A 25,928-nucleotide genomic window follows, 5' to 3' on the forward strand; every position below is an offset into this window, starting at 1 on the left:
GTCTGGTATTTACTGTGATTTCCATCTTGCTTCCCTTCTTCAAAAGTAATGCAGGAGTATAGTTAAAACTGTCCTTTCAAAACAAATAGATCTTCACAAATAGAATGAACCTAGCGATTTAGATGTTTACTCTCTTGTTTTATTCTCATGATAGCTGCTACCCTAGGTTTAAAATTAAAGTCAGCAGTTCTAAATATTCCTGGTTTTCACATCCTATTCCTCTGACTCCAACTTTTATTTTTACAGCCCATTGCAAAGTTAGAATTAGAAGCAAGAACAGAGGCTCCTCACTTGGAACAGTGGGTATTATACTTTCCTCCCGGGTGGTCTGCATAGCACCAGCTCTTTCCTCATTTTTGACACCGTTTCAGCCAGTATTCACCTCGAGCTCTCCATTTCTGTTACCTTTACATCTGCCACAGAAGGGGCCAGTAGAATGAAGGCTTGTGCCTATGAAAACTTGTTTGCCTGTGGCTGTAAGAGACAGCATTTTGATTGATCACAGTTAGGGTTTTGGGGGAAAAAAACCATTCACCTTATGTAAGTTGCTGGTTTTAAGAAATTGAAACTGCAGTAATTAATATACCAAACAACGTTAATTTTTTATTTTTTTTTCATATAGGACTTTAGACTTTTGCAGTGTCTTGGGGTGAATAGTAGTTATTCTCTTGCTGTAAGGAAGTCCCAGTGTTCTGGTTGGCGCAGTGTTAGGTCTCAGCTTTTGGTGTCTCATAGGAGGGATTACTATGCACATCTCTGTCTCATGTAGCGTTTACAAAGCATATTCACATACATTGTCTTATTTAGTCTTTACTTCTACCCTCTGGTTCGTAGGGCAGGCTTTATTTATATTTTAAGCAGGTAAGACTGTTCAAAAATTTAAATGCCAGTAATAATTGAAATTTGTTTTTACTTTTTTTCTTAAAAAGTGGACTGATATTTCTCATCTTAACCAATGAAGACTATATTATTGAAAATCATATTAAAACCATTGAGGACAAAAGGCCTTGCATAGAAGATGTATCACTGTACTTTTTAAGAGAACTTCATAACTAAAGTTACATTATTGTAAGATGAACTTGTCAAACTTACGGTTGATATATTTTATCTTTAGTTGAGTATCTTAAAATTTCAAGGAAGTACTGAGCATGCCCAAGGGCAGCTAAAACATCTATCAAAGAGCAAAACTAGTTGGTAATAAGCAAGATAGTCACACCAGGAAAGTTCATTTTAGAGATCTAAGTAAGTCCACCCTATTAGATATTAGATGCCTATTTTCAAATGCATCTTTTCTATTATTATGGGAAACTTCAAAAAAAATTAAAGGCTTAAATGTTTTGTATTCCCATTTAACTTCAAATTGATTTAAATAAACTCAATTGTTGATGGCCATACTTTTTTTTTTTAATGTATGTTAAAAATTATATTTTAGTAGAAATGTAGACACAAAACCTTTGTCCTTACTATTAGCAGCTTGTGCGTTTCTGTCAGTAGTTACAGAAGTGCATACTGTCATAAAACATGCCTCCTGGAAAATGTAATAGAAACAAGAAAGTCAACATATATTAATACATACTTTGCTGATTTTCACATCTTGTCTGTCTGTGATTGAAGTCCCCTGATCTTGGAATGTAGTTGATACTGGTAAGTAAAGAAAAGTAGAGAAGAAAGTAAGAAATGACAGAAATAAAGTATTACTGTATAAAGTGATATACAATGTAAACTGTAAATATAGATGGAGAAGAGTAGGGGAAAGGTTAAGGCTTTCCTAGAGTGGACATTAGCCTTTCCTTTTCTAGAATACAGAAAACAGGTCTTCACTGGGGCCTGCTACTTGCTGTTCTCGATATCTAAATAGTATAATATATTCAGTCTATCTTGAAGTGGTTTTCTTCAAGAATTAACCTTAATCTTAGGCATGTAAGGCTTTATAGAGTTTTTTGCTCACTTCTAGTGGTTCAGTTTGATTCTAAGTAAAACCTAATTTCAGTCTGGTTACTTATTTTTGATGTTAGCTCAGCCTAGTTATAGTTTCGTGTTTGACTATGCTGTCATTTCAAGGACCATGATCACACGGATGTAGTTCTAACACTCTCTTTTAACTAGATGTGATTTCTTGGGATCTGGCTTCAATTTTTGCTACACTTTTAAAAATTTGATCCCTATAATTTACTGCTTCTGAAATCCAGTTCTTTTTCAGTTTTTGAAGGCATTATTACTGACTTGCCAGTGTGTCTCCTGTTCAGGCCTGTGTGTTTTTTCCTTGCCTGAATTGGTTGGAGCAGATTCCTAGGGGCTCTGAAGGATAAGGTGGCCTTTTAAAGACAAGTAACTGGGTAAGGAAGGAAGGATTAGGAATAAAAAGACTTGAAATTTGTGGTTATAGGTCAGACAATCCTGGTTGGTATTTTTGAAGAAGGAGCAAGAGGTATATGTCAGAGCCATGGACAAGTATTTTGGATCTATTTACTCTATATAGGTTTTTATTTTTGAGTTACTTACTAAGGTAAATATGAAGGAAATCCTTTATGGTTCCTTATTTTGATGCCGTATTCCATCAAAAGGAACTGATACTAACAACAGTTCCGTGATGCCAAGGCTGGGACATATGAATAATAAATCTACTCTTTCCTATAAGAACCTCACCATATCCCCATTTTATAGCTAAAAATTTAACTATGAATGACTTGCTGATGTTCACATAGCCTTGTGGCAGTATCTGAAACAGAATCTAAACCTTTAACTTGTGGAATATTCTCTCAGCTACCGATTACCACCAATACAGAGTTTGATAGCTGTCTTCTAGTGAAGTGTATTCCTTGCACTTTGTAGGATTTACTAAGGAATCACTGACCGTGCCAGGAGATGCCAGGAGCTGAGAGCACAGTCTCCTAGAAACTCATACCTCTACAAAATGAACGCCTGATTTTTCCATTCTTGGTTGAAATTTGTATTCATTTTTCCATTTAGGTTATTACACAGATCTGCCAGCCATCTGCCACCCCTGTCAAATTCCTTTGAACAGTGCCTCTTTTTCTCCCCTGGCTAAACAAAGGAAGGATTCAATTATTTATTTTCTCCTTCAGATGGAAATCTTGGCAGATTTTTAGAGGTGTGATCAAGGGTAGTGGTTATAGGAGAAAGAAAGATGAGAATTTGAGAATATTGTTGAAGTAGATGTAAGAAGTTTTTTCAGCTTGAGTAAAAAAAAATTTTTTTTTTCTGGTAATGTGTGAGAACTAGATTGAAAATCTGTTTTTGCGTATCATTGTAAAAATGCAGTAGGATTTGAAAAAGATTAATTATGGGCTGTTTCTGTGTCTCTCTCTGGCATTTATATTCGGACCTTTTTTTCTCCCCAGTTCTCTTTCTGATTTAGTCTGTGTTTTTGTATATGTTCATGTACTCAACAGCTGGCAACTTTCCAAACACTTTTTCTTTAACTGACTATATAAATATTTGAATGGCTGTGTAACATGTATTACTTTTGTTGCTACATTTATTGAATAGAATGTTGTATTTCCTGTTTGGAATTTAGTAGAAGTTTGGTTAAAAAAAATCTAGAAAAAATTCCTTCTTTTATCTTAAATGGGTTCCAAATTTTTCACCCTGTTGGTCAGAGCCTTCTAGCGAAAAGATTCCTCACTTATGGCATGATTGGTAACACAACTTTCAACCTAAGTGCTAGAACAGTAAATAAATATTTATATATTTACAGCAAGAAACTATGTATAAAACAGAATTGTTTCTATAGAATAAGTTGCCTATAGTTTTCAACTGACATTAACAAATTTCATGTTTACAAATGTCTCCCACATTTAAAAATATTGAATCCCCCCCTCATTTACAGTCTGTAAATAGGATATTAAACTTCTTTACTCAATCTGAAGACTTCAAAATAAGATTTTGATTATATGTGGTCATAGTAAAGTTTGAGTTTGAAGGTGACCTCAAATAGGAACTTAGAAATAAATATCCAGACCAAGGAAAAACGGAGGGAAAGGTTGGAATCTGCCAATATAATTGAGATTATCTCTGAACCCGCTCCTAGCTTGTTACATAAGGGTGTGCTTTTATGTGCATGTGAAAGTATGTATGTATAGTTAACAAAACTGTCATAAGCAGAGAGTTTTTTGTTTTTGAGTTAGGAAAGTGATACAGAGTGCTGATGGATGAAATTTACCATCTCTGCCTACAACAGCAAGCCACAGGGTTAGCCCGCACTTAAAGTAGCAGATCAAGCAATTCCTGGGTTTTGGCTAGTGTTTTCTGTGGAAGTATTTTCATGGAGGAGATTAATGAAAAAGTGGGATTCACTTAAGTATAGAGTATAGAAATGTAAGTATAGATATAGAAATATACTTACATTCAATTTAGAATGCTTCTATTTAGGATTATAATTAATACTGATGATAAATATTACCAGCATTTTTACAGTCAACAATAATTGTCTTTGCATATAGTTTTAAATAATAATCTCATTTTGCCCTAAACAGTCTGGTCTCCTGTTTGTGAATTATAGATTGGCTTGATTATCTTATAAAGTGGCTATCTGTGATAAATACAAATAAATGTCCGTAAAGGTTCATCCCTTATTTTTTTTTTTATAAATCTTGATTATTTTCACATTACATAAATAAATCCTTTGGGCCTGTATAATCTATCTATTCTAGGAAATATATAGCACACATTTTATATACTTCATCCACTTAAATAGAAGTATTCAAATCAAATTTAGGATTGACACTATACCAGTTGTTATTATATGCCTTTTTACTTAAAAGAGCTCCCTAATTTAATTGTTTTACTTTCTTTTCCAGATTTTTTTGTTGTGTCTGTGGTTATGTTGTATGCTTTCATATTATTCATCATGTTGCATCCAGTTGACTCTATTGACCAGGTTCTTCAGGTAAGGTTTAAGCGCATCAGTTATTACTGGTTGTCTGAAAAATGATAAGATCTGGGATAGCAGTGGTTAATAAGATGGTAGGGGAAGATGACACATTATTGTTACACAGCAGATGAGAGTGCTGGGTGATTGCTAGGGCTTAAGATTTATCCCCCTCCGTCGCGCTTATGTTACTGGGGAGAGAGACTAAACTGGCTGTGTTTATTTCTTCTGGTGTGCTCTAGGATAATTTTGAGCATGCCCTCTTCAGCTTTCTAAAGTCCCAGTTGCTTTTCAAAGTGTTTGTACCACTGTTTGAGAGCTTTTGTCCCACATCATTGCCAACATTTGTCTAATGGGTATAAAGATGTCATGTGACTTTGTAAGTAATTTTGATACATGGTTGGGTAGGATCTGTATCCTCACCTCACATTGTTGTTCATCATGATCTTTTTGGCTGTTCCTGGGCTTTTCTTCCTCCATATAAATTTTAAGTGTAGTTTGTCAAGTACCAGGAAAAGCCCTTTTGGAATTTTTATTAGAATTACACTGGGTTTATCAAAAATTGAGGGGAGGCCCTCCCTTACTTCTTCAGAATATCTTTTTCTATAAAGGTTTTTATACAAGTTTTTATTAGATTTATTCATGTAGTATTACGGGGTTTGTTCCTCTGATACGTATCTGTTTAAAATTACATTGTGCGATCCTTTTATGCTGGTGAATCAGTGCAGTTATTTAGACATTCATCTCATATCTGTCAGCTTTGTCAGATTTTATTCTTGTATTTTTAGATTCTCTTGGATTTTGTTTTAGACACTTATCATTTATAAATAGTGACTTTTTTTTGTTTCTCACATTTCAGTCCTTATGTCTTCTATGTATTTTTCATGTTCGTTAACAACATGAATGTTGGTGTGATAGTAATGTCCTTATTTCTATGGGGAGCGTTCCTAGTATTTCACCGTTGGATATATTATGGGCTATAGGTTTCTGGTATATACTTTTTACCAGGTTGAGGAAGCTTACTTGTATGGTGTTGGTGACATAAATATTTAATTTTATCTAATGCTTGTTCTACAGCTATTGAAATGATCACATAGTGTTTCTCCCAGAAGAATGGGAATTACAGTTGACTGATATTCAAATGTTGAACCAGTACTGCATTTGTAGAATAACCCCAGTTTGGTCATGATGTATTCTTTTTTATATCTGCTCAATTTAGTTTATTACAATTTTCTTCAGGATTTTTGCTTTTGGTTGCATGAGTGAAATCAGACTTAGTTTTCTTTTCTTGATGTTATTGACAGGTTTGGATATAAAACTTAAATGAACTTTATGGATGAGCTTTATTTCATTGACTTTTCTATATTTTAACTAATTCCTTTAGTGGATATTTAGGTTGTCTCTGCTGTTTTGCTATTATAAACAGTGCCGTATTTGCAGATTCTTGCATACTTCTACTTCATTAAGAAAGACATATTTAGAAGTCAATGTCAGTGGTAGAATTTCTTGGTCAAAGGATGGCAAGGATATCTAGGATCTGAATTTTTATAAACATTACTGGACTCTGGATAATTTGGCAGTTTATAGTCTTACTGACAAAACATGGTCCGCTGGAGAGGGAATGGCAAACCACTTCAGTATTTTTGCCTTGAGAACCCCATGAACAGTATGAAAAGGCAAAAAGATATGATACTGAAAGATGAACTCCCCAGGTCGGTAGGTACCCAGTATGCTACTGGAGAAGAGTGGAGAAATTAGCTCCAGAAAGAAAGAAGAGACGGATCCAAAGCAAAAACAACGTCCAGTTGTGCATGTGACTGGTGATGGAAGTAAAGTCTGATGCTATAAAGGAACAATATTGCATATGTTAGATCCATGAATCAAGGTAAATTGGAAGTGATTAAATAGGAGATGGTAAGAGTGAACATCAGCATTTTAGGAATCAGTGAACTGAAATGGACTGGAATGGGTGAATTTAATTCATTTGACCATTATATCTACTACTATGGGCAAGAAGGCCTTGGAAGAATTGGAGTAGCCGTCATAGTCAACCAAAGAGTCCAAAATGCAGTACTTAGTGCAATCTCAAAAATGACAGAATGATCTCTGTTCGTTTCCAGGGCAAACCATTTAGTATCAGAATAATCCAAGTCCATGCCCCAACCGCTAATGCTGAAGAAACTGAAGTTAAACGGTTCTTTGAAGACATACAAGACCGTCTAGAACTAACACCAAAAAAAAGATGTCCTTTTCATCATAGGGGACTGGAATGCAGAAGAAGGGAGTCAAGAGATACCTGGAGTAACAGACAAGTTTGGCCTTGGAGTGTAAAATGAAGTAGGGCAAAGGCTAACAGAGTTTTGCCAAGAGATCAGACTGGTCATTGCAGATACCCTCTTCCAGCAACACAAGAGACAACTGTACACATGAACATCACGTGTTGGCCAACACCGAAATCAGATTGATTCTGTTCTTTGCAGCCGAAAATGGAGCAGCTCTATACAGTCAGCAAAAACAAGACGGGGAGCTCCTTATTGCCAAATTCAGACCTAAATTGAAGAAAGGGGAGCTCCTTATTGCCAAATTCAGACCTAAATTGAAGAAAGTAGGGAAAACCACTAGACCATTCAGGTATGACCTAAATCAGATCCCTTACGATTTTACAGGGGAAGTGACAAATAGATTCAAGGGATTAGATCTGATCGAGTGCCTGAAGAACTATGGACAGAGGTTCATGCCATTGTGCAGGAAGCAGTGGTCAAAACCATCCCCAAGAAAAAGAAATGTAAAAAGGCAAAACGCTATTTGTGAGGAAAGAAGAGAAGTGAAATGCGAAAGAGAAAAGGAAAGATACATCTATCTGAATGCAGAATTCCAAACAACAGCAAGGAGAGATAAGAAAGCCTTCCTCAGTGATCAGTGCAAAGAGAGAGGAAAGCAATAGAATGGAAAAGACTAGAGATCTCTTCAAGAAAATTAGAGATACCCAGGGAACATTTCGTGCAAAGATGGGCACAATAAAGGACAGAAATGGTATGGACCTAACAGAAGCAGAAGAGATTAAGAAGAGGTGACAAGAATACATAGAAGAACTATGCAAAAAAGATCTTGATGACCGATATAACCACGATGGTGTGATCACTCACCTAGAGCCAACATTCTGGAATGTGATGTCAAGTGGGCCTTAGGAAGTATCACTACAAACAAAGCTAGTGGAGGTGCTGGAGTTCCAGTTGAGTTATTTCAGATCTTAAAAGATGATACTGTGAAAGTGCTGCAGTTAATATGCCAGCAAATTTGGAAAACTCAGCAGTGGCCACAGGACTGGAAAAGATCAGTTTTCATTCCAGTCCCAAAGAAAGGCAATGCCGAAGAATGTTCAAACTACCACATAATTGCACTCATCTCACACTCTAGTAAAGTAATGCTCAAAATTCTCCAAGCCAGGCTTCAACAGTACTTGAAACAAGAACTTCCAGATGTTCAAGCTGGATTTAGAAAAGGCAGAGGAACCAGAGGTCAAATTGCCAACATCTGTTGGAGCATAGAAAAAGCAAGAGAATTCCAGAAAACATTTACTTCTGCTTTATTGACAACACCAAAGCCTTAGATTGTGTGGATCACAACTAACTGTGGAAAATTCTTAAAGAGATGGGAATACCATAACACCTTACCTGTCTCCTGAGAAATCTGTATGCAGGTCAAGAAGCAATAGTTAGAACCAGACAGGGAACAACAGACTGGTTCCAAATCAGGAAAGGAATATGTCAAGGCTGTATATTGTCACCCTGCTTCTTTAACTTACATACAGAGTACATCATGTGAAATGCCAGGCTGAATGAAGCACAAGCTGGAATCAAGATTGCAGGGAGAAATATCAATAACCTCAGGTATGCAGATGACAACCACCCTTATGTCAGAAAGCGAAGAGGAACTAAAGAGCCTCTTGATGAAAGTGAAAGAGGTGAGTGAAAAAGCTGACTTAAAAGTCAACATTCAAAAAACAAAGATCATGGCATTTGGTCCCATCACTTCATGGCAAGTAGATAGGGAAACAATGGAAACAGTGAAAGATTTTATTTTCTTGGGCTTCAAAGTCAGTGCAGATGGTGACTGCAGCCTTGAAATTAAAAGACACTTGCTCCTTGGAAGAAAAGCTATGACAAACTTAGACAGCATGTTAAAAAGCAGAGACACTACTTTACCAACAAAGGTCTATCTAGTCAAAGCTATGGTTTTTCCATTAGTCATGTATGGATGTCAGAATTGGACTATAAAGAGAGCTGAGTGCCGAAGAATTGATGCTTTTGAACTGTGGTGTTGGAGAAGACTCTTGAGAGGCCCTAGGACAGGAAGCAGATTGAATCAGTCAATCCTAAAGGAAATCAGTCCTGAATATTCATTGGAAGCACCGATGCTGAAGCTGAAGCTCCAATATTTTGGCCACCTGATGTGAAGAACTGAGTCTTTAGAAAAGACCCTGATGGCAGGAAAGATTGAAGGCAGGGGGAGAAGGGGACGACAGAGGGTGAGATGGTTAGATGGCATCAGCAAGTCAATGAGCATGAGTTTGAGCAAGCTCCTGGAGTTGGTGATGGACAGCGAAGCCTGGTGTGCTACAGTCTGTGGGGTCACAGAGTCAAACACGACTGAGCGACTGAACTGAACTGATAGTTCTTTTTTATGAATTTGCTTTAAACAGTATAGAGTTTGAGTATTACCTCATTGTTAGATCAGTGTCTACTTCACTGTTTAAAGATAGGATTTTTTTAAAAAAATAAGGACATGTTAGAATTTCATAATCTAGTAGAATTTGAATAGGAATTGTCTCAAGTTCAGCTGTTTAATGTATATATTAAGCATTTAGTTACTTCACTTTACATGTTATCAACTGAAAAGTGGATGTAGTATCTGCCTTGTGGCGTTGTTGAGGATTGAGTAGATAGTATATGTGAAAGTATTTGGTATATAAGAGGAATTAAACAAATTTGGAAATTATGATATAATGTTATTATATCAACTACACACTATATTGACTTTTGTCTTACAGATAGTGTGTGTGCCATATCCGTGGCGTATAACTATGCTCATCATCGTTCTTGTCAATGCCTTTGTTTCCATCGCAGTAGAGGTAAGTAGCACTTCACATAATCAAATGGCTACCTTGCTTTGCGATTCTCGGTGATTTAATGGTAATGCAGGAAAAGGATAGGTAACATTATGGAGATCCACAAAGAGTTTGTTTCACTCTAGTTAAATTCTTTTAGCCTTCTTGTCTCACTTTTTCTATGAGCTAATAATAGTCATATTAAGAGATATGAGGGAATTCCCTAGTGGTCCAGTGATTAGGACTCCACACTTTTACTGTGGAGGACACAGGTTTGATCCCTAGTCGAGGAACTAGGATCCTGAAAGCCATGCAGTGTGGCCCCCAAAAAAGAGAGATATGACTTAGGTACAGTCATAAATAAGCAGTTAGAAATAAAAAATTAGTGATTGAGAAGATTGGTGCTCTTTTGGCTCATAAACTGGTAAACCGAGGCCATGAGCTCAGAGTACCACCCGAGTCCTGTGATGTACAGTAAAGCCTCTCATTCGAGGGAGGAGAGGGACAGGGCTGTCTCCTTGAAGTATAGTAAACATGAATAGTAAGAGAGTTTACTGAAAATATAAAATAATGACTGTTATAAACTTATTCAATTGCTGGAACTTCTGCCTTGGTATTTACTTTTAAGTTTCCCTAGGAGGAGGAAGTCTTAGGTATTCTTTGATCCATTGTATACCATCTGGTTATTCTCTAGGATTGCCTTTAGGTCAGCTTTTCTAAAAGGAGCTAGTAAGTTCTCATTTGCTGCTTATTAATAAAATTTGGTCTCTTCTCAGAACTATTGTTATAATTCACTCAGAGTAGAAGTATATCAAATGAAGAAGGAGATACAGTTGTGATTTTTTTTTAAAATTTATTTCTGGCCATGCTGGGTCTTTATTGTTGCACGTGGGCTTTTTCTAGTTGTGGTGCATGTGCTTCTGATTGTGATAGCTTCTCTTGCTCCAAAGCACAGGTTCTAGAACCTGCAGGCTTCAGTAGTTGAGGTACATGGGCTTAGATCTTCCCAGACCAGGGACTGAACTTGTGTCCTCTCCATTGGCAGACAGATTCTTAACCACTGGACCACCAGGGAAGTTCCAGTTGTGATTTTTTAAGTTAAGGGTTTCATAGAGTAGGCTTTTGAATTAAAATTAGGTATTTGTGGAAAATATGTATATTTTAGAGATAATAGTTGTAGACTTAGAAATTATGTTTAATTTGTTATCTTTCTAAAAAATGACTTGGTATTAAAATTGGGGCCATAGTGGGTAGCCTGGTAATATTATGGTACTGATCTTTTTAGGTTGCCCAGTTTAATGTATTTTTGCTATTTTATGGAAAGCACATCTAAGATAATGTATATTAAATGCTTTCCTTTTTCTGTAGTTTATCTTTTCATGTAAATGTTATTTAAGATAAAATATTTTTAAAAAACAGATTTCGGGGGAATCCTTTCTAATCTCCATTGATTTATTCTTGCTCACTATCAAAAGAATTATTTTTCATCATGCTCACATAGTTATATTTAAATATAAATAATTCATTGTTACAAAAACTAATTCAGATTATAAAGCATTATTTTAATATGAGAAAGGCCTGAGGATTCATATAAAAGCCATATTCTGTAGAAAATTTAGAGACCCCATTTTACCAAGAATTTTGTGATGATTTATATTTGTTACAAAAGTCCTGTTGTTATTCTTTATCCTTTTTCAATATTAACTGAAATTCTCTGTGTGAAAACCAAATCATGTTTTTCACTAATGTTTCTGCATTGTGTGAGCTTTTTTAAATGTGTGCATTAATAAAGAATGATGTAGTTGTTTTTAATGCTTAACTCACTGGACTGTCTCTCAGAATTTCTTCCTTGACATGGTCCTTTGGAAAGTTGTGTTCAGTCGAGACAAACAAGGAGAATATCGCTTCACCACCACACAGCCACCACAGGTTGGAAATCAGCCCTTACTCAGTTCTTCATGTCAGTTGTGTACTCTGCATTGTGTAGGATGGCATTCTGTTGTGTGTTGCTCAACCTTTCCCTCTGTGCCTGGAATTTCATTTTTTTGTAAGACATCCTAGAAAATTCATGGCAAGCATTTGTTACAGATGTTTGAGGACTTCAGAAATTTCTAAATCTCTTTTCCATTCTGATCTCTTTCGTGTCAGTGTGCGAAGGTCTTGTCCTCAGTGGTAAAAGTTAATTTTTTCATTTCTGTCTAGCTTTCATTTTGTTTCTGGTTTTTATGAAGAATCCCATTAGAAGCTAAATGAGATGGATGTAAATAAAGTTATGAAATGGAGATTGTTTCTTCCTGGATGAGTGTTCAAAAGTCAGAATTCTGAGGAATTATTTCTGATTCTTTGTTAGTTACTATACCTTAATTTTGGGTTTCCCCAATCTCTCATCATTCAGAAAAATTTTCAGAGAGAGTGCTCATTTTTATGCAAACCATGGTTTAGGACTTTTTACTGTTTTTATGGTAAAAAGGAAAGAGAAACAGAAGAATAAAACCAATTTTTTTTGGTGTTAGGATGTTGAAATTCTTGATAGAAAATATAGGTTAGTCTTATTTTTTAAACCAGTACCATTGAATCACAGCACTGAGCCAGCTTTCTGAATGCAGAGAACTTGACAACATAAAGCCTCACTCTCTCATTTTGCCCGTTGCTATTTGTAGGTACGGTTTATACACATGAGTTCTAAACCTTTCACTCATCCCAAGCCACACAGACACTTTCCGAATTCAAGAGGATTCCCTGGCATGGGTCACTCACTATTTTTAGCCTTCTTTTACCTGAGCAGCTGTGTTCTGCACTTTGCTGTGGTAATTCATTAGGCTTGATGCCTAGAATAGTATCACAGGATCACTTTGTAAGAGGTCCTATAGAGCACCCTTTTCTCTTCCCATGCTCGATGATGGGTAGGGATAGTTTTGTATGATGTGAGGAATCTGGAATCTGCTTTCACTTCTTTTTCTCAATACAGTGTGATACCCAGTGGTCCCCGGTAGTGTGCCCAGCGCTGTATTAGAGACTCAAGTCCTGAGCAAGACCTCCTCTGTCCTGGTCATCTCACTGCATTACTTCAGAGGGTTAAGTCTGTGTCATGTCATCAGTCCTCGTATAAAATGTCTGTACTGTCAAAGCCTTGGCCAAGGAAAACATTTCTGTTGAGTTTTTAGTTTTTCCAAAGAGATCTCCAACTATTAATCTAAACAGGAAATGCAGATTCTGAAGAGGAACTATACCCTGATTAAGTCAAAAGTGGGTATCATAAAGCTCCTTTAAACCATTTGAATTGGAAAGCCCTCCTCACTTTTCAATCAAAATTAAGTGGCAGAAAATTCTATCATTTATTATATCTGTTTTCTAAAAATTATAAGTGAGTAGGTGTCCTCGTCGTTTGTAGGAGTTCATACCTCTCATGTGAAGCTGTGCCTCAAGCGCTGTGGGGCAGAGTGGAGGTAGCAGAGTGGTCTGGAGCAGGCGGCTCCAGCGGGCCCCCGTGTTCACCAGTTCTGAGCATCACTGAGCAGACAGACGTTTTGGCCTTCATTATCTAGGGTCATGATTTAAGGAAGCATTTTTAAAATTACTGGCTTTAGTAAAGAGAGTTCTTAGAAACTTAGCACAGAATGCTGTGCTTACATCTTCTGACACTTCCATTTGTAGTTTACTCTCACTGTTCATATTTGTAACCCTTGGAGACCCATCAGTTAGTCAGATTACTGTGAGACTCAATGAGGAATAATTACAGCCCCCCCCCACCCCCCGACACACACACAAATCCTTCCAATCTTAAGGTATTTCTAACTTCATTAATACATAAAGAGCATTCAGTCAGCTTGCCATGGTTATGCAGCTTATGAGAGTGGCAGAGCTGGGAGTTGAAGCCAGGGTTTCCAATTTCAAGAGGAATGTCTTTTCCACTGTGCCACACTGCCTCACGTTATGGGGCTGTAGAGATGCAAACTAACATAGCAGTCAAGTGACAAAATGGAGATAAGCAATAGCTACTGTTTCAGTACCTACTTTTTATGGTAGACACTGGGAAGTATTTTGTGTAAATTCTAATTGTTACAGTCACCTAAGAGATTAGGATAGAGAAATTAAAGATATTCCTGTCTTCACAGATGAAGAAATGTTGTTAGAACTGGAATTCAAATTCAGTTTTATCTGGGTCCAGGACCATAATATTCCTGTAACATAAAGGCTCCAGAGGCTTGAAAATTCTTGAAAAACCAAATAAGCTTTTAGGTGTCATTTAATAGTAGATGTTTTAGATATATATATATTTTTTTTCCCACTGAACATTCATGCAGCTAACCTAATTTAGATACAGGTAAGGTTTTTATATAATAGTCATTTATTTCCCATATTTTTATTGCTAATAAAATATTAATAAGTTTTTTTCTTATTAACGCTCAGTGGCCTCAGTAAATGTCTGTTAAATCAAATTGAATCAAATGGTTAAGTAAGCCATTTGTAAATAATCAAAGTTAAAAACGTTAATGTAACTAAGTATTTTTTTTCCTACAATGATCTTTCGTGGCCCCAGATATTAATACTTATTCTCTGACCAAAAAGAAAAAGAAAGGAAAAAAGATTCTTAAAATGGCAGTGCTTTTCAAGCAAGGACATTCACAAAATGCCTGAGCTCCACCTTTCATCTGCTGATAATGCCTGAGAATTTGTCCTGATTTTGTTTTCCTTTTAGAGGGAAAATAATCCAGATGTCAGCCATAGTCTTTATGCCACTTAGGATATTATTCGAGCTTATTTAGATAGAATGCTAATTCTGATTGTCTTTGTTTTATATTCAGGATTGGTATGAAAAAAGACTTACATGAATACCACAGTACCATTACAACATTTTCCCCATAGCATAGCTTTATGTTTTACTTTCTACCCCTGAAAACATTTCCTAAAAGACACTGCTAGGAGTAAGCTGGCATTGGGGGTCTGGAATGAGCAACTTGGACTGGTCTTCTAAGAAGCAGGAGAATTTTAACTTTTTGAAAGTTCTTTGTGGTTTCTCTGCTGGGCTGCAGTAGCTGCTTTCCCTTCTCTCAGGGATACACTTGGTTATTTAACCTTTCCTTTCAGCAGCAAGTCACAGGATCCTGTTACTGGGGCTCCTGTGTTCTGCTTTAGAGACTTGGCCTTGATGTTTAGAGAGGCCTGGTGCATACTCAGCCCTGGGACACAGCTCTCCCCTCCTTGCACAGTGCTTGCCTTTGTCCTCTCGCCACCATCTTCTCTCCCTTGATTTAGTTCTCATTTTGGAATGCCTGTAGCACCTTTTATTTTCTCCACTAATGAATTACATTGTTTGAGGATATCTGTGGTATGCTTGTGTTTGTAAACTAACAAGTCTGTGCTTGCTTATGGTGTATTTTTGTGTATAATGTTTAGGGGAGGTGAGAGTTCAAGAACAAAATATGAATCTAATGTGCGGGTGGGGGGGGGGAATCCCTATTGTTCCATGGGACTTAATTTATTATAACAAGTATATGCTGCTTTTAATAGGGACATGGGGATTTTTTTTAAAAAAACATACACTTTAATGTAAAAAGAATACTATTCAGTTGTGATTCTGTTTGCAATGAAATTTGTTTAAAATGGTATTGCTTGCCTTACTTTACTGGTGGGGAGTGATGGATTTAATTTAATTTGTGTGTGTGTGTGTTATATGTGTGTGTATCTTACATTTGAATACACCTGACTGTGACTTTCCTTAATTCAGCCTGTTATGCATTGCTTTCAGCCTAGCTGGATCATCTGGCAACAATGGCTATATGTTTCTGGTCCCCCCCCTCTTCCTTCATCATCTGCCCTTGTCTGTGATCCTTTAACAATGTCATTTGCTGTAAAGTAAAAAGTGACAGCTTTCACATTGATTTAGGAACAGTGATTTTTTATTTTTTCTGCAGTTAGATTGAAGAATTTGAACAAATCTTGGGGAAAAGATAGGTCCAAGTGGTGAACCATAATTTTAGATTAAATATGTCGTGCATATGCCTGTACTGGAAAGGAATTATTTGTTCTTTGGATCAACTGAAGAATCCTCTGTCTAGTCTCTTCTGTATTCTAAAGCAGATGCTTTCCTGTGGATTTCCTTTAAGGTGATAATAACTCTATTTTTAGCTATGATAGGCTACTAGATAAATAATCCTCAAATCTATATCCCCAGTAACCCACCCCACCACTTATTTAATATAGCTTACCCGTGACAGGTCACAGTTTTTGCCTTTAAACTCTTGGTAATGGTGCAGTTTACTATGTTTTGTTGACAGAGTAAACTAGAAAGCCTTTACAAGCACGTCGTTATGGTGTCTGTATATTTCATGGGGTTGCAGAGTCAGACACAACTGAGTGGCTTTCACTTCTCTTGTGGTGTCTTATGTGCTTGGCGCTCTGCCACGTGCCCATCCCCAGTTTTGAAGGAGGAGAGAGTGGTAGGTCCTAGAGACCTACCGAGTAAAAGCATGAAGAAATTTTTAAAAGGTTTTCATTTAAAGTATTTCTGCTGTTCTCCATTGTTTCAGGATCTGTGTTACATCAAATTTGTCTTTCTCGATCATGAAACTATTTTGAGAGTTAACATTAGAATGTCTTTGTCAGTTAGGTTGTGTTTCCATTCTGTGAGATTACAGGTGATTCTTGAATATGGCAAGGATTAGGGTTGCTGACCCTCCCCGCAGCCAAAAATCTGCCATGATTTATATAATTTATAATTTATAGAACCCCCAGATAATGGGGCTCCTCCATACCTTCAGAGTCACCGCATCATGGATCACATAGTACTGTACTCACATGTAAGTGGACCTGCGCAGGTTCAAGCCCATGTTGCTCAAGGGTCATCTTTACTTCAGTTGAGATTACACCTGGTTGTAGCCTGGGTTATATGTTGATGGCAAAACAAAGCAACCTAGGGTTTAAATTTTCTTTGTAGAAGAAACAGTCAAAGTAATTTAAGAATTGACTGTTCTTCAGAGATGAATGTAACTACATATCTCAGTATAGTTATTTGGTTTTATTTCCAGTTTCAATTAAGACAAATTCTGAGGACCTGTATTGAATTTACATTTTTTTGTACAGTAACCAGGAACTCTGCTTTCTTATTCTCCAAGAACTATCTAAGATCACATTCAGTAAAACATTAGGATTGATCAGAAGGATTTCTGTGACAGCAGAGCTTTTTATAGTGATATAATACTAAGAAATAGTACTTGCTTTATACCTCTTTCCAGTTGTGGAATACCAAGGGTGTTCACTATAAAATAAATTTGTTTTATGTTAATGAGAATGTGGTTTTAAAAGAAGTGAGAGACATTAAACATAATCTAAGCTCTGATTTTGACCTAACAATATTTAAATAATACTTTGAAAGGTGATACTAACAGTAGCAGTGGTATCTTTACACCGTTTTCTTCCAAAAATGATCAGGTGGTTAAGTTGCTAGAAGCAATTGCACCAAAAGATAGTTTGGGGCTTTCATATTAACAATCTTTTCTCTTGCTGAATAGTTTAAAGTTATTCTCAATACATTAGATGTTTTGTGTAATGGAATCATAGGCTCCAGATATACAAGTTATTTTTAAAATGTGTATGCATAAAAGAGGAGATAGGAACATAGAACTAAATAAAATGAAGTAAATTACATAGATAATTTTAAAAATATACTCTTAACTCTATGGCTGATTCATATCAATGTATGACAGAACCCACTGGAAAAAAAAATACTCTTAAAAAAATAATGTTCCTAATTAATTGAAAGCTGACTTTTTTGAGTGTATTTTTTTTCATGTATTTCTTGTACTGAGAAGTCATTTCCTCTTATTTTTCTGTGGTGATGAACTATGCTTTAACAAAATTGTTAAAAAGAGCAGCTCTTAATTTGCTGGGTGTCCCTTTTTTTTGTTTATCTTCTTAGGAGTCACTGGATTGGTGGGGGAAATGCTGCTTGTCTTGGGCCCTGAACTGTAGGAAGAAGATGCCAAAGGCCAAGTACATGTATCTGGCTCAGGAGCTCTTGGTTGACCCGGAATGGCCACCTAAACCTCAAACAACAACAGAAGCTAAAGCTTTAGTAAAGGAGAATGGGTCATGTCAGATCATCACCATAACCTAGCAGTGAATCAGTCTCAGTGGTATTCTAGTAGCAGTATTGAGGAGAGTGTAAATGTAGGACTTTATCTGATCCTGTGCGTCAGAATGGCACCCTTTCAATTTGTACCCCTTCCAATATAGTAGCTGATTTGAGAGCTTTTTAAAAGAAAAAAAAACAAACTCAAAACCAAAAAGAAATTGACCTGCCAGTTAAATAATTATCTATAAAGTCCTATACCTTCATTCAGTAACTCTAAATATTATATTTCCAGAACTTGCTTCTTTGTTACCCTCAATGATACTCTATATTGTAGAGAAGAAAGTTGGTATCTGAAAGGTGTTTAGATATTATTTTCTAAGACTTATTAGTTTATGCCTTTAAATTTATTTTCACAGCCCCCTTTTTGGAAAAAGTCATCATTTATATACAGTCCCTAAATTTGTGATTGATAAATGAGTGTTAATTAGCCTCCAAATGAAAATAGGTTAAAAGCCTGTTTTCATTTGATTTCAGTATTTCTCCCAAAGAAAACTTTGTATATATACACCAGTTCTCTTTGGTAACCTAGAGTTAGGAGTGAGTTTAGGGTGTTGCTTATAGAACAACTCAGGTAATTCCCATTTGTGGTTTTATACTTTCTGTACAGACTGCCTGGGTTTTATTTTTCTATCAGCAAGGTGCTTCACTGCCTTCTTGAGATGTCCCTCAAAGCTATTAAGTGCATCTTGGGCTACGTCTGGTGTCAGTAGTGTAATTTGCTTTAGTTATATGTTGTTAGATATTTTTCAGTAGGAAGAAAGCTTATTTCTTTTGGCAGTAGATGTAGATCTATCTTTCTAATATCCCTTCATACCTGTTTTTTCCCCCTCTCAGGTTTTATATTATTTTAAATGCCTTTTTATTTTCATTTACATCTCATTACCTAAAGACATAGGATAATTGTCTTTTGGTTTTTTATGTTTTAGTTTTTTGAGTTAGAATTTTCCCTCTTAAAATTTTAAAGGTTTGATGTAGGTCTCTCCTGCCAATAATGAGGCTTATAAAACGAGCGGCTTTGAATGACTGCTAGTTTTTCAAACCAGTATGAACCTGGTGAGTGTGTTTTATGCCATTAGGTGGCGCCAGAGGTCAGAGCATACCTATTTTGGATTGGGTGTTTGCAAATGAACATATTGGGTTGTGGAAATTTCTGGGAGAAAAAAAATGAAGTTTAAAAAAAAAAAACATTCATTGAGCCAAAAGAAATGTGGAACATGTTTTTCACCTTTCTGTTTTTTCTGGTTAGTGTTTAAATTCTAAACAAAATTAAGGTGATTTAAAAATGTCTTTATAGGTAAGATCCAGTAGTTTGGCAAAGTCCAGAGTTCTGATAAACAGGAAAACTGATACTGCTGTAAAGTAGCTACTAAACTACTAAGACTGTATGATCTTATCCTCTGTTCTTCCTTGACCAATAGCATGCTTGTGCTTTCTGCTTCTAGCTGATCATTCTCTTCCTGATACGTATTTACCAATTTGATCACATGTTACCCAGAACCGTAGAACCACATGGTTCTCATTTTTTATGCTGCAGAGACCTGATGATGTTTGGTAACTGTAGAAAAATGTAAGTTACACTCAGGATCACTGTTACTGCTATGGCCACTGATGATTCTTACAAAAATATAATTGAAGTTTTCCATCAAAAAGTATGATACTATATTAATACACATTAGATGATAAGAACAGTTGTTCCATGAATGATTCTATGAAGCTATGCATCTTAGACCTCTTGAGCTGTGAATTAGCACTTTTTTCTATAGTTACTCTCTTAATCATTTTATAATTTCCACATTCAATTCACTTTCAATACATATGAGTGTATCCTTTGATTTAAATACTGAAGCATATAATTAATTGCTAAGTAGCAGCTTAAAATCCAATTATTAGATTGTATTTAACATCCTTAAGAGCATGATCATAAAAGAGCTATATTTTTGACACCCTCCCCCCTTTTTTAACTTTTAGATTTTATAAGGGTTTTATATCACATCTTCCCATATTGTTTTCAGAGGAATGAGGTTTTTAGGTAGGTAGACAAAGCATTTGTAGGAGGTTAGATTTGAATATAGACAAGGTGGGTTGTCCAGGTTGTTATTTGATGGCTTCCAGAATGTGATTTGAAGAATGTCTGTGAGTTCAGGTGTGGGTCCTGCTCAGTGCCATAGATAGTCTTCCTCTCTCTGTAGGTCACCATTACATAGTAATTTCGATTCTGAATTTCACATTAAATTATTTGAGTGTATACAGATCTAAATTTTAAAATCTGTACATATATTATTTTGATGTATTAAGATTAATAAATATTGCTGATTTAAATTTTATTTATGCACATACTTAAAGGACAGAAATGTCCAGAAAAGTAATTGTTAAATAATATGTAACTTTTTAACTTTTTAAATAAATAACAAGATTTTTAATGTGTGTCTCCCTCAGGGTTGTTTAAAGTTTTTTTTCCCCTCCCTCAAATATAAATAGTGGTAACTATATGTTTTGTAACTTTTAGCACCAACTGCTGTAAAGCAATGCTGCAAATAATGCTTGAATAAAAAGTGGCTAAGCCAACAATAAAATAAAATTTTTTATATTAGTTTTGTAATCCCTACATTGGAAAGCTTTCCAAATTCTACTTGCATTTAAATAAAACTGTTGCAGTTTTTACTATTTATTTTGTTTCCCATGTTTAAGAAAATAACTGCACAGTTTCAAAGGCATGGAAAGAAAGTTATATTAGCGTTTATGTACTCTGTTCCCATAATGGCTATGGATCCAGTCTGCAGAGAAGAGCAGAATTCCAGCTTTAGAAAACACTCTAAGATTTCACGCATGCAGTTTTGACATATCTGAAAATAGACTTTTGTATATTTATGGTGGGAGGTGGTTGGGAACTTTTAACAAAATGTTAATTTTTGTACAGTCTGTGGGCATTTACACATATTTTTAATGCATTAAGATTTGGTAATTATGTGCACATTAAATTAATAGTTACTTTCTGTTATGATTTGTGAATTCCCTAAGACTTTGGATTTTTTTAAGTAACTTTATATCAGAAATGATACTGCATCTTTATATTTTTAAAATTGTATTGCTGCTCAAGAATGGTACCCTGATGTCAAAAAAGCATACATTCAAATTGTACATTCAGCACTGTAAATAACTTTATGAATTTTTTTTTGATTGAAGCTGATCAAAATAAAGATTTAAATGAATGCTATAACATTTCTTTTTTTCTGTGTCTATATACATCTGTTTGCTCTTCAGTTACATGAATACTGCCCACTCTGGATTTATTTTCCTGGATTTAATATTTCCCCCGTTTCTTTTTTTTAACTTTGAATTTTTCAAGAAAACAATGCAGCTTTCCACATATCACATGTCTGTGACTAGCCCATGGTAACCCATCAGTCAGATGCATTGTAGAGCCAAATGTTAGTATCAGGAGATCTGAGGGAAATGGTGAAATAGAAGACTAGGGACTCAGAATTTATTAGTAGTTAGGAAGATTAAACTAAAAGCTAATGCCATGTAAGCCATGGAAAGCTTGAGGTGAAGCGGCACCCATGAATGTGAAAAGAGCACTCCATGGAGTGGGAAACCTTGGAACTAAGTACTGACCATAGGAATCCCAGAGAGGGCAGGATGTACCTGGCCTTGTGTTCGGGTAGGAGGGCTTTCCTTGTATCATAGGTTCTGCAGGAGCTGTGTGTCTGCTGTGAGCCGTGCGGATGGTTGCCTGGTGTAAGACCTAGTTTGAGCCCAAGTTCCTTCCATTCAGTGTGGGTTGGTCCTGTCCCTTGCACCACAGGCTGCTGGTGGTGGCACAGTTGAGCTGGTCTCTCCATCCTCTTCCCCCTCCATCAGTTCCAGGTGCCTTACTCTGGTGTATACTGCAGGGGAGGACAGAGGGAGTCCCAGGAGTTTGAATGAGATTGTCCCTGTGCCAAGTTGGGGTTGTAGTTACTCCCCAAGCACAGGGAGATTCCTGCTGTCCCCTAGCCTTGGAATCTCCCCGTGTGGAGGAAGAAAAGCATATCTCATTCAGGTGGATAATGTGCTTTTGAATGGCCAAACCCTGTAAGCCAGGGTTCTGGGACTTTGATCCAGAAGCTGCCACTTCCTGCTTGTTTCATGAATTCAAAATCCAAAGGACTGGAAACGAGTGCTGTCATTACTCCAGTGCTCAAAGTTCTCAGTAGCTCATCAGTTTGTCCATGAGTGAACTCAGTGTTCCTCCACTGTCTGCAACTTCTGTGCCCAGTGTTCCCTCCTTGGGTAATTATGATGTCCTCTCTGCAAAATGAAACTTGGAGATAATTCTTGGAAATCTTCCTGGGGAAACAGGCCAAGGAAGTTTCTCCTGAGTTTGACTTGAAGTTGTGCTTTGGTGCACAGCACCTCTTCCAGGGCTGGCTCCTGGCATTTGATGGGCAAGGGGCCTTTCACTTGGTGTGGCCGGGTATGTGCATGACAGATACCCGGCCAGCTTGGGGAGCTGGTTTGGGCTCTGGAGTTGCTTCCCTTGATTTGAGTGGGAAGACTGGCCTCCCACAACACCTGGCACAGGCAGTGGCTTTCCCTGTGGTTTAGGACTATATGCCGTAAAAGGTGATTTCAGTCAGTTTAGCATTTAATGGGCTTTGCCTGCATTGGACTACATCAAAGGCTGAATGATTTCAGTTCCTTTTATGTTACACTTGCCAGTGTCGGTTCTCCTGGTTTTCCCAACCAGGATAAAAGAAAGACCATTTCTGCAGTACCACTTCAGTCAATAATTCTAGAAGTTAATGTTTATTCTTTTGCAGTTCAGGCACTGGCTTTTCCCAGTATTTTTAAATACCTATGTTCTTTCCTTTTTTTCTTAAATAATGCTATTTTCCCTTCCATATTACTTTATATTTGCATTAAAAAAAATTAACAGTAACATTAAGCACATTTGATAAAATTTCAACCTCATAGGTATGTAAGGAAGTCGCCTTTTTCCTAGTTTCTCTCCCAAAGGGGGAATACTAAAGTTTCTTGGGTGTATTCTAGAAAAAATATATATATATGCTCATGTTTTTAAAAATCCTACATGTTTGTGTAGAATCCCATGTTATATGCTACACAGCCCTTGTTTTACATCATTCAGTGTATTTTAGAAAGTTATGTTAGTAGTTGCAGCTCAGATCCGTTGTTTTCAAAGTCTGTAAGGCATCCTATTGCATGGATGTATGTACTGTAATTTAAATGACTACTTCCCTATTGATGGCCATTTAGGCTTTTTTTCCCCTATTACAATCCTGCAAATAAGTTTTTGTGTAGATGTCTTTAATGAGCATTTTCATAGCGTGTATTTTTAGTAATGGAACTATTGGACAAAGAATATGTATATTTAAAATTTGGCTGATACAACTAAGTTTTCCTCCCCAAAGTTTGCTATTATTTATATTCCCACCAATGTATGAGAATGTCTACTTCTTCACACTTGATAAAACACTGGATATTTTCAGGCTTTATATTTCAGTGTGGTGTTGGCACAGGGATTATCAAATAGCCCAGAACACAGACCACACATTCATCCAATGATGATCTGTGACAGTGCTGACATTGTAGCTCTGAGGGAAGAAAGGATATATATATATGTATATATATACATATATATATGACAACTGATCCCTTAGTGGAGAAAAAGCAATTGTACTTACATCATATACAAAAATCAGTTCTAGATGAAATAAAGACCTAAATGCAAAAGACAATATTCTAAAATGTAATAAGTTATTATAGGAGAAGTTTTTTGGTTTGCGAGAAGAGGAAGAATTATTTTGATAGACACAAAAATCATAAAGATTAATAATTACCTATATTAAGACGTCTGTCCAATAAAAGACATAAAGGGGGTAAAAAGGCAAAGCACATATTAGATGAAGATATCTGCAACAAACACCTACAACCCACAAAGGACTAATATCTAGAATATATAAAGAATGCCTACAATTCAGTTTTTAAATGACATAATCATTTATTTTTCCATATAGAAAAATGGTCAAAAGAACCCAAATTTCTCAGAAGATTGGCCTTTAAAAAGAGGAAAAATGCTCAAGTTTGTCATTCAGTAGGGAAATGAAAAACTAAAACTACACTGAGACAACTATTTCATATGAATGGCAAAAATTAAAATTAAAAAAAGTTTCAAGGCATGGGTGGAGATGAAGGACAGGACCTGTCATACATGGTAGGTGACAACATATATTAGTACAACTACTTTGCAAAGCAGCTGGACATTCCTATGTTCAGTTGAACATGTGGACACCCTCAACCCAGCAAGGCCATTATGGAACACACTTGAAGATACTTTTAAAAGGTGAGTGGAGCACTTCAGAATGTCCTTAACCTTATTATTCCTAAAAGGGGCAGAGGGGAGCCTGAGTAGAATTGGAGTGAAGTAGCAGATAAAGGAAGGTCTGAAGGAAGTGTAGACCAGGGATATATGGCTGCTGCAGTGGTCCTTCCATGTGACACTAGACACACATCACCAGGTCTTACTGTGCCACTTATGAAGAAACTGCGCCCCTCTTGCTCATCTTTAGGCTTTGGCAGCAGGACTTAGGTTACAAACCGTCTCTTTCAAAGTTTGAAGATAGTTGTCATTTATTTGTCATTAAAAAACCAGAATATGCCCTCTGCGATAGGGCTCTTTCCGTGACTTTTGTTCTGGGGAAGTCTTTATCTTCAGGATGCAAAGATACTCCCCTCTTCCTTTGGAAAGTGCCGAATCACATGCAAAGCTCTAAACCATTCAGTTGCTTTGGGGTGCAGTGCCATTTCAGGTAAGGCCAAATATTCTAAAATATTCTAAAAATTAAATGTGGGTAACTGGAGGGCTTGGCTAGTCTGTACAAATAACAAGTAAAATTTAGTACAAGATGCAGTTTATTTGAAATTACACGTGGCAAACATTGTTTGGGCAGATTAGTATTACTGTGTGTGTTTCACGGATAATTCAGTGCCTTGAGTACTAATTTTTAATTAGGCATCTTAGAAATGATAGTTCCTTATTTATGGCACAATCAGAAGTACTTTCAAATTCTAGCTCTGTGACCCTGGTTAAGTTACTTAACCTTTCTGCGCCTGCAGTTGCATCATCCTTTAATTGTGGATAACCTAACTCACATGGCTCAGACTGCAGTGAGTCCGCCTGCAATGTGGGAGACCTGCGTTGGATTCCTGGGTCAGGAAGATCCCCTGGAGAAGGGACCGGCTACCCACTCCAGTGTTCTTGCCTGGAGAATTCCATGCAGAGGAGCCTGGCCTGCTATGGTCCATGGGGTCGGAGAGTCAGACAGGATTGAGCGACTTTCACTTTCACAGGGTTACTGTAAGGAGTAAATGCATTAATTTAAATACAGTGCTGACAGCAGTGTGCGGCATAAAGTGATGAAGTACTGTTAACCTACTTGTCTCAGTGTGGCTGAGACTATTCATTATTTTGAGCCGGTCCTGTATTAGTGGAGTAAGAAGGCACTGCAGATACAGCGTGATAGTGAGTAAAAGAATCAGGCAGTGGTTGCTTTTGTTTTGTCAGACTTCGCTGTTCCCTTCAGGGCTGTAGGTCATAGGCACCCCTGGCTAAATTATAAATAAAAAAAATTTTTTAAGGTGAATCCAAAAAAATAATAAAGTCAAGAGCAGGGTTACTTTCACAACGTGATACCTCCAAGCTTGATCGTGAGAAAGATTATTTTAGTTAGTTCTTGCTATGTACAGATTTAAAGGTATTCCCTTTTCCATACCTTGCAAATGCTTTAATTTTACCG

The 25,928-nt window shown here is 36.6% G+C and overlaps 1 protein-coding gene and 1 long non-coding RNA gene across 4 annotated transcripts in view; one reads left to right on the top strand and one right to left on the bottom strand.

The window, feature by feature from the left end:
* Window positions 1–21,353, top strand: part of ATP13A3 (ATPase 13A3) — a 77,901-nt gene extending 56,548 nt beyond the window's left edge. For 2 of the 3 annotated variants that reach the window (XM_065943056.1, XM_065943057.1), the window contains 4 exons: window positions 4,821–4,909; window positions 9,942–10,022; window positions 11,838–11,927; window positions 17,917–21,353. In XM_065943056.1, the coding sequence (XP_065799128.1) occupies window positions 4,821–4,909; window positions 9,942–10,022; window positions 11,838–11,927; window positions 17,917–18,114 (458 nt within the window). In that variant the 3' untranslated portion in view covers window positions 18,115–21,353. The remainder of the gene's footprint in view (window positions 1–4,820; window positions 4,910–9,941; window positions 10,023–11,837; window positions 11,928–17,916) is intronic. The other variant, XM_065943058.1, reaches the window with a different exon arrangement.
* On the bottom strand, window positions 5–17,909 carry LOC136173431 (uncharacterized). The gene is made up of 3 exons (XR_010664224.1): window positions 13,400–17,909; window positions 1,577–1,641; window positions 5–474 (listed from the first exon to the last, which is right to left on the bottom strand). It is a non-coding gene; the product is annotated as an uncharacterized lncRNA (long non-coding RNA).
* Window positions 21,354–25,928: the final 4,575 nt, after the last annotated feature.

Source organism: Muntiacus reevesi, chromosome 8, assembly GCF_963930625.1.
Source record: "Muntiacus reevesi chromosome 8, mMunRee1.1, whole genome shotgun sequence".
Classification (NCBI taxonomy): Eukaryota; Metazoa; Chordata; class Mammalia; order Artiodactyla; family Cervidae; genus Muntiacus; species Muntiacus reevesi.